This window comes from Petromyzon marinus, chromosome 16 (genome assembly GCF_048934315.1).
Source record: "Petromyzon marinus isolate PM22_M1 ecotype Great Lakes invasive population chromosome 16, UKy_Petmar_22M1.pri1.0, whole genome shotgun sequence".
In the NCBI taxonomy this organism is placed as follows: Eukaryota; Metazoa; Chordata; class Hyperoartia; order Petromyzontiformes; family Petromyzontidae; genus Petromyzon; species Petromyzon marinus.
In genome coordinates this window covers 7,064,818-7,083,344 of record NC_133682.1, presented here as the reverse complement: position 1 = coordinate 7,083,344, position 18,527 = coordinate 7,064,818, and the positions used below count along the sequence as shown (strand labels likewise).

Here is an 18,527-nt window from a genome sequence, read left to right as displayed (position 1 = left end):
GACAAAAAGTATGAATTTAACGAGAGGGACACTATAGCAATGTTATAGAAAAGCCCAAAGAGAGTGCATGCTTTTCTTGTTTTTGAGAATATACTGAATGTAGTACACACGCAACTTTACTTTTGACCGATGCTAAATATTGCTGCTAAAGAACGATGATATAAATTGGTTTTGTTTGGGGCTCTGCAACTGAAACTTTGATATGGTGTGTGCGCCGTAGTGGAGAGTTCGTCGGGAGGCAATGATGGGCCTGGCTCTAATCTACAAGAAGTACAGTCTGCACGCGGAAGCCGGCAAGGAATCGGCCGCTCAGATTGACTGGATCAAGGATAAGCTGCTCCATATCTACTACCAGAACAGCATTGATGACAAGTGAGCCTCATAATCCCCTCCTGTGCCTTATTCATTCACCCAGTGGGATACTAATGCACGTGCTTTGGTGGGATGCCATTTTTAGGCTTTGTAATGTATATAAATATTGCCCCGTGATGAAATGACACAGGATACGCCCCGGTCTCGTTAGATCTTTGAAGCTAAGCAGGGGTTGAGCCTTGACACTGCTTGAATTAGGCAGTCAAAAAACAAACAAAACGAGAGTGCAGCAATGAAAGTAAAGCAATTAGAAACAAACAAAAAAATGTGTGCAACAGAGGACAGTGCATCACAACCCCACTCTAAATTTTTACTTAACTTTCATGACTGCAGAAATTCATATTCTATGGTTCTTTTGGTAAAGTCAAGTAGATAGAAAAAAATAATAACAATAAAATAATAAAAATTCAAATAAAGTTAATAAAAAAAATATCACGAAGTTTCGATCGCAACACAAGCAGCAGTCATCAGCCCCTGTTGACGACCGCTTGTGTTGCGATCCGAACGTCGTGATATATTTTTTATTAGTTTTTATTGTTATTATTTTTTGTATGGATGTGACTTTACCGAAAGAACCATAGGATATGGACCACATTCTACTACTGTGCTAGCACACCTTTGTCCCCTTACCTCTACAACTCGTGCTGACCAGCATGGTAAAGTATGGTCACATTAGCTCCACTAACCCGTATGGCTTAGGGAGGCCCTCATCCAACATCTGATTTGACAAATGGGCTGTACATATGTAGATAGATATACTCTGCTTATGTAATGCTATATGAGTTTGGCAGTTGTTTCACTGGAATGCCAAGTGTATTATGAATAATGTTACTTAGGTACACTTAATTTATACCCAAATTTGGGCACCACAATAAGAATCAGCAATGTATATATCGCTAGTAGTTACCAATAATGCTATACCTACAAAACTATTCGATATAGTTCATACGGGAACTTTGTTGCTGAACATGCCGTTTTTTTCTTTTACTTGGGATTAAAAAAGTGTAGGCATGCACTTATTCGTGTTATAAGAACTACTATTTTCACACCTGCATCATTCATTGTTCTTTCAGACTGCTGGTCGAGAGGATCTTTGCACAATACCTCGTGCCTCATAATCTTGAAACGGAAGAGAGAATGAAGTGTCTCTACTACCTCTATGCCACTTTGGATCCCAATGCAGTGAAGTACGAAATTCACTGTCTTCATTGTCGCCTCATAGAAAATTAAAATAAGTTCCAGCCATTTTCAATCCACCCATGGAATAAGGTTTTCGCACGCCATACGTCGGTCTTTTGAGTGGTTTTTATTACTATTCTTCATGCTGGTAAGTGCGTGTTGGTGTATTGGAGAGGGCAGGACTGATTTTGACATTACTTGCCACTGATGTTAGCTTTGGCTGGGAATGAAACTCTGGTCGCCAAGTTCATAGCACAGTACTCTACCCACTGTGCCACCACTCTGCCCCTCAACACACGCATAATGGTTTTCAATATAAACTCATATTTTTAATTGTACGTTGATTTAATTAGATATTAAAGGTGAAATCGTTCATCCTGGTACTCTTACTGCTATATTTTATGTGTCTTTGCCAGAGCTCTCAATGAAATGTGGAAGTGTCAGACGATGCTTAGGAACCACGTCAGAGACCTCCTGGAATTGCACAAACAGCCACCGGTGAGCACACCCTCTGCATTCCACAATGTCTTGCAGGCGTTTACAACCGCGTGAATCATTAAGGTGCCACAGCGTGTATGTGGGAAATGCATAAAAAAAACATTCTGTAAGTTTTCCTGTAATATGAGTGTATCCCAAATGAATTCGAGCCAAAAGCTTGCCATGCCTCTATTACTCTGTATGTACTAGTTGCAGTCCAGACCTCTGTAGTTGTAGTAAAAGTGCACAATTACTCCAAAGGTTGCATGAAATAATAGATTTTTGTTGTACATTTGGACGAAGATTTTTTTGAAATCTGCCTCTGGAGTGTAACTGTAAAACCTTTTTTGTTTTTTTTTTAGTCGGAAGCAACAAGCAAAGTCATGTTTTCCAAAGTCATGATCCTTGCAAGTAAGTGATTGAGCATTGTAATGAATATTGAATTCACATTTGAAGTCTCACCATTTGAAACTTATGATCATTATTAGGTATGAAAAACATCAATAATGTTTTGTCCAGTGTCCATAGACATATAAAGAGACTTTAACCAAGCTGGAAGAACTCGATATAGTCAGACATTTATTTAATCGTTACAATGGCTGACTATTGGACAATGACCTTTTCACCTTAGAGCACCTACCAGACCCAGGCAAGGCTCAGGACTTTATGAAGAAGTTCAATCAAGTGCTGGAGGAGGATGAGAGAATTTCTGGACAGTTGGAAGTACTGGTGGACAATGCATGTTCTTGCAAGCAGGCTGAGCTGTGTGTGGTAAGTATTAAACATTAGCTCGCATTCATGTCTGGAAGAAAATGTTCACATTAATCAAATAATGAGTTACTTATTTAATAAATTTAAATGATAATATTCAAACAGTTTTTACTTCGCATTGATAGCTGGTAAAAAAAAAAACTTGAGAATTCTCATTGGATTGTTGGTGTCTTTGTTTAATGTCTGCTACTCAAAACCCAAGTAATTTATTAAAGTTTCTCTTGAGAGGATGGTGAGTGATGGGTTAATTGCCTCCTGTTTATTAAGAGCCCGTCAATCACCTTTTTAATTTCCTTAACTATTTTTTTAGGCCTGGTTTGACAACACTGTATTTGGTGGAAGTTTATTTTAGATTACAAGAACTGTATTGAAATGTTAATGTGAACTTGTGAATTAAGGCGGCTAGTGCTTTTCAGCAGACTTGGAATAGAGCCATGCAACAGAGCGCTGGTGTGTTCACTTGTAGTACTGCACCTTTATGGCTGCTCATTTCTAACTTTACCACCTCGTGGTGAAAACTGTAAGTGCATATGCAGAAACTAGTCTTGGATTTCGGTCTCGTTTTGCTTCTGCCTATGTTTCTTACGTAGCAAAATGCCCAATGGCATGGTCTTTTATTGTTAATGAAATATTTCGTAGTGAAATTAAGTTTTATTTTTCTTGGTTTAGCAATTTAAAGTATAAACCAATAAGTATCAAGGCTTCAATTACATCATGGGAGCTCCTTTGGCAGTACCAAAATATGACAATAGGTAAAATTTTCTGGCAACAAAACAGGTATTAAAATGTTAAAACACCAAACTGAAACCTTTTACAAGGAATCATGTCTGTATTAACGACAATACCTGTGGTCAGAATGCAAACAAAAAACATACTCTGATAATATATGCATTGTCTTTGAAACTGATTGGTCCACACCAGAGAAAGCTGATTGGTCCACACCAGAGACAGCTTTTTCTGGTGTGGACCAATCAGTTTCAAATACAATGCATATATTATCAGAGCATGTTTTTTGTTTGCATTCTGACCACAAGTATTGTGGTTAATGCAGACACGATTCCTTGTAAAAGGCTTCAGTTTGGTGTTTTAACATCTTAACACCTGTTTTTCTCAATTACATGTTCAGGTATTATTTCGCAAACACACTGGTGCTATTTTATTTATGCATTGCTTTCTGTAAATACTTCTGTAACATGTTTAAATAATGATCAAAATATATGAATGTTTCCCATAAGGTTCCCTCCTGAACATTGAGTACTTCCAGCCGTTCGACGGAGGTCCTGACTATATTCCAAGTCGTTAATGTGCACAATGCTTGGTTCTTGTGTTCTAGCGGGAAATTACTAAGAAGCTCGCAAACCCCAAGCAGCCCACTAACCCCTTCCTGGAGATGGTGAAGTTCCTGCTGGAGAGGATTGCGCCCGTCCACATCGATGCTGAGGCTGTCAGGTACGTGGAAGTGCCATGTGCGTACGTTGTTATGCACATGTGTAGGTTGCTGTTTCATCTGTAGGCAAGTGAGCGTTAAACTCGGTCAGCAGCATGTAATTATTACAGAGCTACAAAGGGCGACGCTGGAGCGATTGTCAACCGAAGTGTCCTGACAATCTAAGAGAAGCACTTTGTGATGACAATTTAGTGTGACAGCGCTTCCTGTAACATCACTTCCTGATAAGCATGCATGGCAGGGTGTTAAAGTGTAGATGACGTTATAGTTATTTCTCGATTGGTCCATCGACAGGGCTACATTTAGCCACTTTCGAGTGGTTATTAACCTAGACAATATGCTGTGTTTAAAATTACATGTGTCTTAAAATGCCAACTACCTTTTGTGTGTCTGCAGCGCCTTGATAAAACAGATAAATAAATCCATTGAAGGGACAGCCGACGATGAGGATGAGGGTATTTCATCCGACACAGCCATCCGTGCGGGATTGGAGCTCCTCAAGGTTTGTGTGGAGATGGAGTCTGGTGTTTGGTACTAGTTTTGTGCGCAGATTTCCTCTTTGAAACAGCCTTAACAACTTTTATGCGTTAGTCTATTATTGTTAATAGGCTTGGGAGTTTTAGAGTGAATGTGGGCAGCATTTGAGGAAGTGTCAGTAGCCAATTTAAATAAACTACGCGTTAGAAACTTTAGCAACCCGTAACAATATCCTGCAGAAGAATTCCCCGCTTAAATTGGTGCATTATGGGTTGTTTCGCATAAAATTGCGATTAATTATGGAACATGTTTTGCATATGCGCTCTTTTAAAAATAATTAGTAAAAAAAACCTGCAATTTTTTTAACGAGCAATGCACGTGGTGAAAGTTTACTTTTTCGATATAATACCGTTCAGTACGCTCATAGCGCATATCACCAAATACCCTTCACTAAATGGAGGGTATTTGGTGTATTTATTATGAGTTAAAATGTATGTTAACTTATGATCATGCATTTTTGTAAACTTCATGACATAAGTCACACATTTTTTTCCCGAGAAATGTCAGTTCAGAACAACCCCTAATTTTAACATGTCTGTGGGAAACTTCAGAGTTCGCTTTAAGTAATTTTGAGTTAAGTCGAATTTCCGAGGAACGCATCCCTTACATACAGCGGGGGATTCCTCTAATAAGTTTATAATGTTAAACTGACATTACACTGGGAAGTCTGTGTAACGTTGGTAATGGTAGTTGTGACATCCACGGTGGCATTGGCCTGTTGTAGGTGCTGTCCTTCACTAACCCGGCGGTTTTCCACTCGGCCGAGACGTTTGAGTCACTGCTTCACTGCCTGAAGATGGAGGACGAGAAGGTGTCTGAAGCGGCGCTGCAAATCTTCCGTAACACGGGGCACAAGATCGAAACGGATTTCCCGCAGATTCGCTCGTGAGTGCTGTCCTCTGTGTGGCCCGCTTAGGGTTTCAGCATTGGGCGTGGTGGCACAGATCTGTAATCCAGCACTTTGGAGGCAGGGGTTGGTAGTTCAAATAAATATTTCAATATCTCCTGCCATTGCTTGCTCATGCGGCTGCTGGCAGAAAGGCCTGCAACAGAAGACGCAATAGAGGGTGTTTTGGCCTATGCCCCCACACTGACCATGTCTTATTAAAATATCTGTATTTGTGAAAACCAAATCTGCTGGGGTTGCAAGATGGCTAGGAGATGTCATAGCAATTGGGTATGGGAACTCTCGTTTGTGTGGACGTTTCAGCGTTGTCTCTACATGGATTTGCTCCGCGTTTTGAAATTTCTTCCCGCAAGCAAAACTCTGTTTGAAAAGGAATTTGGTTGAACCTCCCAATGCAGAGCTGTCTTAATATGTGTTGACCGTTTCTAGAGTCATTCTTGGATAAATAAAGTCTGTTATTATTAACAAGGGCCTAAAAGCTTTTGCTTGTATCCCTAACTATTGGCCATTTATATTCTTGGTTCTTTCGGTAAAGTCACGTAAAAGGGAAATAATAAAATAATACAAATTTAACAATTAAATTCTCACGACGTTTCGATTGCAACACAAGCAATCATCAGCAGGTGTAAAAACCACAGCAAGAAAAATTGGAATCGAAACGTGAGAATTTTATTGTTTTATTATTGTATTATTTCCCTTCTATGTGACTTTACCGAAAGAACCAAGAATATGAATCCCTGCAGTCACGAAAGCTTTAAATATAAATTTATTGGCTATTTGCTGCATTTGAAAGTAAATATATAATTGAGTAAGGTCCGATTTAGATTCATCTGTTTTTCACAGAACTGGTAAACAATTGTCAAAGTTACTGTAGCTATTTTCTGTAATAGGTAATTGTGACTTTGACAAAAAGCAGGTGCCTCAGTTTGAGGTCATTTGTCATACTGAGCTATGATAATGTTACCTTCACTGCAATGTAAGTGCTTTTTATTCTTTAAGTATGTAGGCAAAGGCATCTGCTGCTTTCTGGCAAATGATAGAGTAGTGCTTGTAACCACTATTTCGAAAGGTAATGAGATCCATTGGCTAAACAGGGTTGTGAAATAGATATTGAGCATGCAGTCCCTCTACATGTGGATTTATGTTCAGATAATCGCTGACACTTGAAACAACTTTAGAATGAGCAGATGAAAATGATTCCAGAGCAAACCTATTTATCAAGTAGAATTGGTTGTTGCTGTGTATGCTCTCTCATTTTGCTTCATTGTGTTATAATTTACTTCAATTGTGGGTTTTGCCACTGGAAAAACAGTCTTAACAGTCTTAGAATTCGTTTTGCGGATTCGAATTGTAAGGTTGTCTTGTAAACAAATATAAATTGACAATTGTCGTAATTTTAATTATGTATTCAAGAAGGCCTAGGAGTATTCATGATTGTATCATTTTAAGGGTCTAATTTTAATGTTTGCTCAGTTCCTTTGTAAGTGTTTTTGCATGTAGCAGGAAAGCAAGACATTTAGAAAAAAATCCAAATAAGAATGGAGAACACTTGAACTTTGTACAAATAGCCTCTATATATAGGCACCTCATCGTCAGTCACTTGTCAGACAGTCACTTGAGTGATTGCTATCTTCCCATCTACTGCATGTAAAATTACCTGACCTGCGTGACATGGATAGAGGTGAGAGAAATCTCTGCTGGGAAAAAGTGCCTGACGTCCTTGCCCTGCGCCCTCTCTCTCCATCAGAGCCCTCATCCCGGTACTGCAACAGAAGGCGAAAAAGGGCACCGCTCAGCAGGCCAAGCACTCCATCCACTGCATATTCACCATCTTCTCCAACCGAGATACACAGTTCGCTCAGATTTTTGAGGTATTAAGACTGAAAATAAGTTAAATTGCCAACAATCTCTTAATGCCTTCTTAATGCCCTTTGGACTGCAAATTCAGCAGAGCTTCCCAGCAGATATGTTTTGCATACCTGCAAGTAAAACATTAATAAAATATTCTTGGGTCTTTTTGGTAAAGTCACGTAGATAGGTTCAAATAGAATAACAGTTATTTTGAATTCCTGCAGTCACGAAAGCTTTAAGTGAAGATTAAATCAAATGTAAAATTTCTGATGGTGGTCAGGGGTACATTATTGCAAAAGAGCTTTTGCTTACAAATTGGTGTAGTATGCAGACAGAACCTAAACTGAAGTTAACTTAGAATCTGTTGTTATCATAGCCAAAATCTCTACAGAAATAGATTCTTTTTTTATGAGACCAATTAAATGCATGCAGTGTAACCCATTCAATTTCACATTTAATATCACTTTACAAGAAAGCAATTTTCAGCAATGGGTAAACATTGTGTTGTGACATGTATTGCTATGTGTCTTTAAACAATAGATGAGTTCCCCTTCCTTATATGAGTCAATCTCCTTTTTTATTGTGGAACATGATCTGCTGTAACCATGTCTGTATGTAAAAGGATAGCCAATACTCTCTGCAAATCATTTAGCGCCTAAGAAATTATCCACAAGCACTTTAACTGATGAAGAGCAGATAACATTGTTTTATACCCGCACAATATTCATTGCACACAGTCACCGGATTGAAACTAAATATGTTTTTAAAGAGAGGCCATTCCCTGAAATGTTATCAAACTGTGAATTGTTCATCTTTCAGGCAGTGTTTGTTAAGTGTTTTCTGCCAGTTTTTACTTTAGCAGGGAAGAATGTGGTAAGAGTTTTTGTGACTGAACCACTTGTGTTTTTTTAAACGTGCCTTGCCTCTAAAATTACGCAGCCACTCAGCAAGAGCCTGGATGCCAACAACCCGGAGCAGCTGACCACACCGCTAGTGTCCATCGGACATATGGCCATGCTGGCTCCAGAACAGTTTGCCGGACCCATGAAGGCCATGGTGGCGAACTTCATCGTCAAGGACCTGCTCATGAACGACCGCGTGAGTTTAGATGTGTGTGTGTATGCAAATACGCGTGTTTGTTAGCTAAAGACGTACATTTGGTGTCTCTTCATCTTTTTTTGCCAAGTAGACTTTTAATTGCACATTCTTTTGGTGAATGTAGTTTCCTGGGAAGAAGATGACAAAGCTTTGGACTCCAGATGAAGAGGTTTCTCCTGAAACGAATGCCAAAGTAAGTTACTCAACCGCAACGTCGAATTGTGTTGAATTCCCATCACTCATGTGAGGAATGCGAATATACTATGCTTTTTATATTCATACAGCATGATTTAATTGGCAACCAAGTGCTTTATTCAGTGATATGTTGCACGTGTTATACTTTGTCTCTTTAGTACATTTTATGGGTGTCTGGAAAACAAACGTACGTCATGGATGAATAATAGGGCATTCTCTAAAGTGTTTGTAAAAATGGCCATTCAAATTAATATAGCTTTACTCTTTGGTTCTTTCGGTAAAGTCGCGTAGATAGGAAAACAATAGATCACGACGTTTCGATCGCAACACAAGCAAGCAATCGTCATCAGGTGAGACAAACACAGCAGGAGAACTGCCGATTGCTTGTGTTGCGATCGAAACATCGTGATCTATTATTTTTCTATCTACGTAACATTACCGAAAGAACCAAAGAGTGTATTCCTGCTGTCATGAAAGCTTCAAATCAAGATTGAGTATAGCTTTACTATATTGCTTTAAGCTGTTAATAGTGATAACTGACAAAGACATGGGAGTGTTTTGTGGCATCTCCTTTCAAAACTATATGTGACCTAGTTGCATACTCTTGCTATTTTTGGAGAATTCCATCTTTGAAAAAGCACTTCTGAATAATGAATGCTGATAGACGAGTAGTACAGCAAATGCACGAGAATGGAAAATGTAAAAAAAACTAAAACTTTCAGTTACCGCGATGATGAATATGCACTTTCCTGCTGGTATAGATTCAGGCAATAAAGCTGATGGTGCGCTGGCTTCTGGGCATGAGGAACAACCAAAGCAAGTCGGGAACGTCCACATTGCGGCTGCTGTCAGCCCTCATACACAGCGACGGAGACCTCACAGAGCAGGGCAAGATCAGGTGTGTGTTTATGATTTGATCGGAAAGCATTTTATATTTAAAGTCCTTTTAATGCCTCGGCCTCTTTAAATTGTGCAGCATTTTAGAGGGAATTATGAGTTGCTGTACAATGAAAATGGCCCTTTGTTATATCTGAGGAAGGATCAGAGTTTTTGACAGTTAAATACATTGCAGTTTTGGAGTCTCCGCCCGAAGACCTGGAACCAGTTATCGGCAGATGTTCGGGATCCATCGTCAGTCTGAGCCAGTTTTGCAACAGATTTAAAACAGTGTTATTCCACAGAGCTTGCTGTGTGTGATCAGTGCGCATTCACGATGGACTGGACTCAATAGTGTGCGATAAGTCAGACTAACTAAAAGTGGAATAGATATCTTACGGGGAGATGGATTAGTGGTGCAGTACTGCAGGTTACTGCACCACTAATCCGATGAACCTGGCTACCCAAGTTTGATTACCAGTCATGGCTAACGTGTGAGTGATAACTGAACTGGTCCTGGTGCCTCCCCCCACAACCTTACCCCTTCAGCTCATCACTGTGATCAGGTATGGCCACACATCCACGTCCGACATGGAATGCAGAGGACTTAATCATGCGGTGAACTGACAAAGGGCTATGAATTAAAACATCTTGTCATTAACATCTGGTATGTTAAATATTATTCAGTTTGATTTTGTTTGTTTGAAGTTCCCTAATTGTTTTCACCGCCCCTAACCCCTTTCCTTTGACTATCGCCCACCATGCAGCAAGTCGGATATGTCCCGCTTGAGGCTGGCAGCGGGATGTGCCATGCTGAAGCTGGCACAGGAGCCGTGCTACCATGAGATCATCACACTGGAGCAGTACCAACTGTGTGCACTCGTCATTAACGTATGTTACAACAGGGTAGCCGCAGCACTTTAGTTTCTGCCATTAGATTGTGGATTCTTTCTTGGGAGGTCACAGCACCCAAACATTTAGAAGTGTGAATAATTTTACTTGGAGAATGCCATCCATTAAGTGAATTTATTTATTGTGATTGATACAATATTAAAAAATTCTCATTTAAATAAGTAAAAAAGAAAGGCTTGTCTCGCAAGGCAAAAGCTTGTGAAGGAAAAAAGTTATCGAATACAAAAATCCACTCAGCCGTGCCACCACCACATCTATGGTGTCTGGACTGAGTGATGCGGATTTGCCACATTTCACAATTCAGTGCCCATGTGCAAGCAAATACCAGTGTGACCCTCACGTGCACGAGCCTGCCTAATGCGTGCACGTTTGCTGTGTACTGCGCACAGGACGAGTGCTTCCAGGTGCGACAGGTGTTCGCCCAGAAGCTGCACAAGGCCCTGACGAAATTGCGCCTGCCCTTGGAGTACGTGGCTGTCTTCTCGCTGACGGCCAAGGACCCTGTGAAGGAGCGGCGCGCCCATGCCCGCCAGTGCCTCGTCAAGAACATCACTCTGCGCCGGGAGTACCTGAAGCAGCACGCCACCGTTGGGGGTGAGGCCTGCATGCTTAGGCGTCTCTGCCAACAACAGCACTGCTCGTACAGGCTCAGACTTCAGTCAGGGCGCAGGGTTGCATCTGTCTGTTCATCTTGCCGAGAAGCACAAGGTATACGTCATGTGGGGCGGTCACACGGCTGGTTTGCTTGTGCTTTTGTTGGCTGTTGAGTTTTGAATTTTTAAACCTGCTGGAGCGCCCTGGGATTACTCATCTGAAATTGCTTCAACTATACATTTTTTTTTTTTAATCCGTTATGAATCCTTGTTCTGATTACTGCAGTTTTGTAATTTTAGCATCACAGGGGCCTATCAATGACTGGTAAACATTCGGGCAGTTCTGTGACTTGGGCAAACGTTTCAGACACTTTATAGATTTTGGTCATCAGTATAATTATGAAGTAGCTTGTTTACATGGGCATAGCAAAGGGGTGGCCAAATTTTCCGACCCAACGAAACATGTACTAGAATGTTCATATGGGCGAGAGTCACAAGACAAACATTTGCGGTGGCTACTTGCACAGTTTGCTCGTGCTGGTTAGCCATGGAGTTTTGAATTTATTAATCGGCAGGAGCGTTCCAGGGGTACTCACGTCTGGTCGTGCTACCACCGGCGCCATGGATCGCTGCTGGTTATGCAGATTTTCCTGTTTCAAGTAAAGTTATTTTGAAAAGTAAAAAAAAATACTGCATCTCGAAGCCACACTTGGGACCTGCATACATCTACCTGGGAGCTGCATACAGCTTGCGAGCTGTAATTCAAATGTAAATAATTTGTCCACATTTCTTGATAAGGGGGAAATGCTCTTGAAATTTCATCATGGTGGATGTACTCTGACAAAATTATTTTTTAATCCATGCTGGAATGTGATGGCCCATTCATTTGAATGTGTTTGACTTCATCTATAAATAAGCTAACCATTCCAAAACTATAGATAATTGCCTTCAAAATTACAACCCATATCTATTTTTGGGAGGCATTTGACATTTTTATTTGAGTTTACTAATTTGCAGAATCATCCATTAGAAATTACGTATTATTTTAAAAGCATTTCCTCTGAGAATGAACATTTTAAATGACAGATTAGAGGGATAATGATCTAGACTGGAAGTAGTCACACTACTATCGAAGCTATCACATGGCTCACAAATGTATATGTGGGCTTATAATTTACACCTACTTGCCATGCACTAGAAAGATTAAAATTGATTTTATATGCACGATAAGTGCATTGAGTTGCCCATGTAAGGATTGATATTTTTTTGTATATGTTATGTCATTTTTTTTCTTTTAAAATCTGCAGTCTCTAGAGGCTTGACATTTACCACATTGGCAGTAAAAGCATTGATTTCTGCATCGTATCATGACTCCTAATCATGACAATTCATGAGATCTCGTGGCAATTTGCCTGTGTACACTTTTGAAATTGTTAATAATTGTCAACGATCCTTTGCTAAACTACCTTTACCAAGCAAGGAATAATGCACTTTAAAATAAGTTAAGTGAATTAATTTATTAGTGTTGTATTATGCATTTCGTATGCCATTGTGATTTGCTTTATACTGTGGCTCCTGAGTATTGATATTGCAGTGTTTTCAAAGCACTTCACTACAGCCTTGCGGTTTCTATACGATCTAATTTTTTTTTGCAGAAAACCTCCCGTTCATGCCTTAATACCTCACACAGCTAGGCTGTAAAGTTAAATTCAGAATGTGGGCTTATTTAGAGTAATATGTTGTCAAAATGTCCAGTGGCTCTGTGCAATCACATGTTGAGCATTGCTTGGTATGTAGGTTTTTTTTCTCCTAATATCCATTTCAAGTCAGCACATGCCTTGCACACATTTTTGGAAAGCTCTTCACAGAGACTGCTTGGATGTTTGAGATTATAAAGAGTTTTTTTAAGTATTTTTTTTTACTTGCAACATTATGTTAATTGTGGTGGAAATTAAAGGTCGTTATATTTATGTGGTGTAATTTAGAAAGGAATTTATTGTCCCAATTGTAGGTCAGTGCAACTGGAACATGTTAGTACAGCCTGTGCCTTTGCTCATAAATAAGAACATAGGCTATTCATAAGCAACTTGGCTGGCTGTACCACGGTAAAAGAAAGATGCATTCACTCTAACCTTGCAAGACAAACATGAATCAACTTAAGGATCATTTACAAAAGTTAAATTACAGTTCAAACAAATATTCTTTCCTGCTAGTGTAAGCCAAAAAGCAACCCCTTAGCAAACCGATAGGTATAATGTGGAATATGGCTTTTAAAACTTCAAAATTGTAAGCATACATTTTTTCTTTCCTCGGCTTCCCTTGAAGTAAATTGCCTGTATATTATCAGTTGTATTTTTATTTGTTTTCACGTGTCCCTTAGCGGTAAAGATATTTAGTACCTTAGCTTTAGCTCTTCAAGTGTGAATGTAATTTTCATGTCACGTTCCAAGATTTTGAGAAATGGTCAAGGCAATAAAAAACACACAAAATGCTAACGAAAATTCACTTCTCCATTTATTTTTTTCAATTACAAAATAATTAATGCACTTTTCATTATTAAATTTGAAATACTACATTGATTTATTTGTGTCCATGGAGAGAAATGGATAATTTATTAACCCACTGTAAAATATCTCCAGTCATTTTAACACGTAGGCTGTCGCGACCAGTATTATTCATAATAAAAGCTTTTGGGTTAGATCTCGTAAGTATAAATGTGTCGCAACCCTCCACCACCAGACACGGCCAATCAGTATAAAATGTGTCACGTTAACAAAACGCCAATTAGTTACTTCCTAAGCCCACTGGTGTGTTTGAAGAGTGAGCATGTTCTGCAAAAGCAAAACATTAAAGTAAGATTTGGTACGGTACCCAAAATAAATAAAAAACTAGTGTCTTGTACTAAAGATGAATTTCCTAAGTTATCAACAGAAGATGTATATCGGATCAATTGCTTATGCGGTAAATGCTATATTGGGCAGATGGGACGTAACATCAGCGTAAGACTAAAAGAACACCAAGGAACATTAAATTCTCTCAAACACAACTGTCGGAAGTGGCAGAACATGCTTGCCAACAAGGACACTCAATTGATTTTGATTACGTTGAAGTGTTATGCAAAACTAATTATTACTGGCCAAGAGTAATTAGAGAATCTATCGAAATTGAGAGAAATACCAATAATTTTAACCGCTCTGATAGCTACAGACTTAACGCAGCCTGGAAGCGTATTATTAAGGAATACACAATACATATTACATTTCCTTATAGAGGAATCGCATACTAATTGACTGATTACTAATCTATTATATAATTACAATACCCCTACCTCCGCCTCTTTTCTCGAAACCTGATGGGATTCAATTATGACATCGTCCTGCACTATTTAAGACCGGAAGCAGGTGGATGGCTTCACTATTCTGCCAAATTTGCAGAAGATGCTGGATGTAATTACCAGCGAAATTGTACTCAATTTCTAAATGTTGTGGATTCACTCTTCAAACACCAGTGGGCTGAAGAAGTAACTAATTGGCGTTTTGTTAAATTGACACATTTTTTACTGATTGGTCGTGTCAGGTGGTGGAGGGTTGCGACACATTTATACTTACGCGATCTAACCCAGAAGCCTTTAATATGAATCTCCAGTCATATTGTTTTTTCTTTACATTTTTCATTGCATGAGTGATTGCTGAAGCATATATGTTCGTAATCATGATGCCAACATACACCACCCCATAATTGTACTACATCGTAAAAATATAGAATATCGGGCCAGGCAGGCAATCCGAGGCCTCTCAAAAACTTCACAGACTCAGAAATTATGTGGTGCAAGGGTTCAACTCTTTTTGGCCTCGTGAGCATGAATCATCCAGTGATCGCCCTTATTTTTGTCTGCTTTTCTTAAATCGCGCCAGACAAGCTACTGTCCCTACTGCCGGAGTACATGGTACCCTACACAATCCACCTACTGGCGCACGACCCAGACTTCACCAAAGTGCAGGACGTGGAGCAACTCAAGGACATCAGGGAGTGAGTACTTATTTTTTTTCTTAACGTTCTTAGAAACTGTCTTCGACCTGCGCGGCATAAGTTTGATGGACTGTAATGCACTATTGCCTTGCTACAAAGCTAATTATAGTTTGTTCTCGTCGCATGCATTTTTGTCACTAAAGCATTGTTTATTAGGATTGTGTTCAATGGGCACTGAACCAAAGGGTTAAAAAATGGTGTTTTTTACTGAATTTTGGTATATCAAATAGATGTTTGATCATTTGATTTATTTGGCATAGTGTTAAATAGAGGCTACGATAAAAATTTAGTTCCACCTAAAAATGGATCTTTAAAACCAAGACGAATTACTGTAATTGTGCTTCATTTCATTTTATCAATGTAATCCTGTGAATTGTGCAGACCATGTTTTCATTTTGTGTGCGCGTTTTCGGAAATGTAAAATGTTAATGTAAAATGTGCATTCATCATAAGGCCTCCGGTATTATTGCAAATGGGAATCGTGGGTGTCGTATTTAATGATTGAGAAGCGCTGCTGTTATTTCCGTTGTAACCAAATCCTCTTGTGTCACCCTTGCTATGAATGGCCAGGTGTCTGTGGTTCATCCTGGAGGTTCTCATGACCAAGGATGAGAACAACAGCCACGCTTACATTCGAAAGATGGTGGAGAACATCAAACAGGCCAAGGATGCGCAGGGTCCAGACGATCCCAAGATGAATGAGGTCTCTTTTTAGAAGTCTCACGCGTCAAGTTATGCAATCTTCCACCCCCATGGGAACACTGACCCAAAAATAATATTTAATAACATCGCATAGTGCGTGTTTAATTCAACTTCTTGTCCGATTTTTAAAATATGTGCGCATTATATATCGTGATTAGTGTTATTAAGAACCACTCCAAAGCATGGTGCATTAGCGTGTGCATTATAAAGCATCATACCACTCAAAATTATTATTCGTGCATCGTCAAATGTTTAAGATTGATGTTTTGTGGCTCTTGCAGATGCATACCTATGCAGCATGTGCCAGGCACTCTTGACACAATTTTATATTAATTTCAGAAAGAGGGTTTTTCTGTTGTGATAGATTTCTCTTGGTTTACAGATGTTAATCAGAGGGCTGTTTGTTTAAATTATTTTTGCTGTGAAGAAGTGCCATTGTCCAAGCCATTAGTCTGCTGTATGGTTGTCTGTTTTAATGACGGTGCTGGTTGGGAATTTTTAACACGTAGGCTTTCGCGACCAATATAATTCATAATAGAGGTTTTTTTGGTTAGATCGCGTAAATATATAAATGTGTCGTTAAAACCCGCCACCACCCAACACAGCCAACTAGTAAGGGTTGTCACGTAAACAGAACGTGGCCAATTCGTCACTGGTGTACAGCACACCGGTGTGTTGGAGAGCCAAGCCACTCAGATAGTAAATGTTGTGGCTTGGCTCTCCAACACACCGGTGTGCTGTACTCGTGACGAATTGGCATGTTCTGTTTACGTGACAACCCTGACTAGTTGGCCGTGTCGGGTAGTAGCGGGTTTAAACGACACATTTATGCGATCTAACCCAAAAAAGATCGATTCTGTTTGGGAATATTAAAATTGAGTACCTGTGATGTGCGTCATTACAGAAAATGTACACCGTGTGCGACATAGCACTGCACATCATCACCAACAAGAGCACAACTTACAGCCTGGAGTCTCCCAAGAACCCTGTGCTTCCTACAAAGTTCTTCACGCAACCAGATAAGGTCAGGAAAATCACATCCCAGAAATAAAAACAGCCAGGTTAAATTAAGTGAAAGTAAATGTGCACAAGTTCTTACTGGTCAGTGTTATTTTTTGCCATACCTTTTATCTGCTCAATGAATGCAGGTCATCATTGGCTTGATAAATAAAGTGGTATGCTTTCACTCAAGGTGGATAATAAACTATAAATCTGTGATGTGATGGTCGTTTCATGTTTTGTTACAGAATTTTAACAATACCAAGTGTTACCTGCCCGAAGAAGTAAAAGCATTGTTTTCTCCAGGAAAGGTAACAATTTTACGTGTTTTCGATGCAAGTGAAGGTTGCAAAAAACTGCTTATTTGTTTACAATTAATACCTTCAAAACATTGTAATTACATTAATAAAATAATTATAACGGTAGATTCAAAGGTTGTTATTGTGAAATGAATTATTCTGATTACACTGGCAAAGCGCCAACTTAATTAAAATCCATCAAAAATTACAAATCTATACAAGAAAAGCGTAACATTTATAGGCATACTCTTTGTGTCTTTCGGTAAAGTCACGTAGGTAGAAAAATAATAGATCACGACGTTTCGATAGCAACACAAGCAATAGTCATCAGGTGAAACAATACAGCAGGCGGACTGCTGAGGCAAGAGAAAATTTATAGGCATGCAATAAAACATTAAAAGGGATTCTGCTATGATTTTTAAGAAAATCTCTAAAGGGAAAAAAAAAACCAAGGTGAACTGTCCCTTCGTAATTGTCCTTGTCTTCATGTCCTTGGTTGTTCCAGCTCATGTTTGTCTGCCTGCGGCTTGTGACGTGTGCTATAAATCATATGTGCTGTTGCCGCAGAGAAGTTACTGCACGCACGTCCTATATTCCCACATGCCGAGTATAACGTTGGAAGTGTAATCATTCATTTTCTCATTTAAAAGGAAAACACACAAAACCGCAGTGTGCCAACCCAAATTCCCTTCATCCACACCAGTTATGCACAAACGCTCGGGCATACACTGTGCCGGATATAAATCCCATGCTACCTGTTCACTTGCATTCAGAAATGTATGTTTTACATAAAGGAACTGCTGTTCCTTTGCCGCAGGCCAAAGCACCAACGGTACTGGGCACGGTAAACAAACCATTGGCGACTGCCGGCAAGCAGGCGCAGACCAAGTCATCGCGTATGGAGACCATGAGCAACGACAGCAGCAACTCGGCGCCCAGCTCTCCCGGCCGGGGCAAGCCCAGGTGAGGAATCGGCTTCTGGGCACCACCGCCTTAAACACCTCCCACTCTCCAACATTGACAGGTCGTGTCACTCGACCACTTGTCAAGAATATAAAGGAGCCTTATGCTAGGGTAGTGTGAGCAGTACATGTGAATGCAGCAACATTAGTGATGGCACATCAACCCTCCATAATTATTCTTTTGGACATATGCGTGGTGTTTCAAGGATTTGCCGCCAAAAGAGGATTCCGTGCCAAATGAGGATTCGAATGAAAGGAATAATACATGTGATTTTATTTATTTCTGCTAACAATGCCAATAAATTATTGTGTTGGTTGCTG

At 39.6% G+C, this 18,527-nt stretch overlaps 1 protein-coding gene across 5 annotated transcripts in view; it reads left to right on the top strand.

The window, feature by feature from the left end:
- The window catches only part of PDS5B (PDS5 cohesin associated factor B), a 43,618-nt gene that overhangs the window by 20,090 nt on the left and 5,001 nt on the right, over window positions 1-18,527 (top strand). For all 5 annotated transcript variants that reach the window (XM_076067456.1, XM_032955360.2, XM_032955362.2 and 2 more), the window contains exons 12-30: window positions 221-372; window positions 1,446-1,559; window positions 1,968-2,049; window positions 2,391-2,439; window positions 2,660-2,799; window positions 4,133-4,248; window positions 4,643-4,748; window positions 5,508-5,668; window positions 7,438-7,561; window positions 8,481-8,639; window positions 8,764-8,832; window positions 9,596-9,732; window positions 10,478-10,601; window positions 11,012-11,216; window positions 15,130-15,244; window positions 15,815-15,947; window positions 16,851-16,970; window positions 17,194-17,256; window positions 18,062-18,207. In XM_076067456.1, coding sequence (XP_075923571.1) covers window positions 221-372; window positions 1,446-1,559; window positions 1,968-2,049; window positions 2,391-2,439; window positions 2,660-2,799; window positions 4,133-4,248; window positions 4,643-4,748; window positions 5,508-5,668; window positions 7,438-7,561; window positions 8,481-8,639; window positions 8,764-8,832; window positions 9,596-9,732; window positions 10,478-10,601; window positions 11,012-11,216; window positions 15,130-15,244; window positions 15,815-15,947; window positions 16,851-16,970; window positions 17,194-17,256; window positions 18,062-18,207 — 2,315 coding nt within the window. The remainder of the gene's footprint in view (window positions 1-220; window positions 373-1,445; window positions 1,560-1,967; window positions 2,050-2,390; window positions 2,440-2,659; window positions 2,800-4,132; window positions 4,249-4,642; window positions 4,749-5,507; window positions 5,669-7,437; window positions 7,562-8,480; window positions 8,640-8,763; window positions 8,833-9,595; window positions 9,733-10,477; window positions 10,602-11,011; window positions 11,217-15,129; window positions 15,245-15,814; window positions 15,948-16,850; window positions 16,971-17,193; window positions 17,257-18,061; window positions 18,208-18,527) is intronic.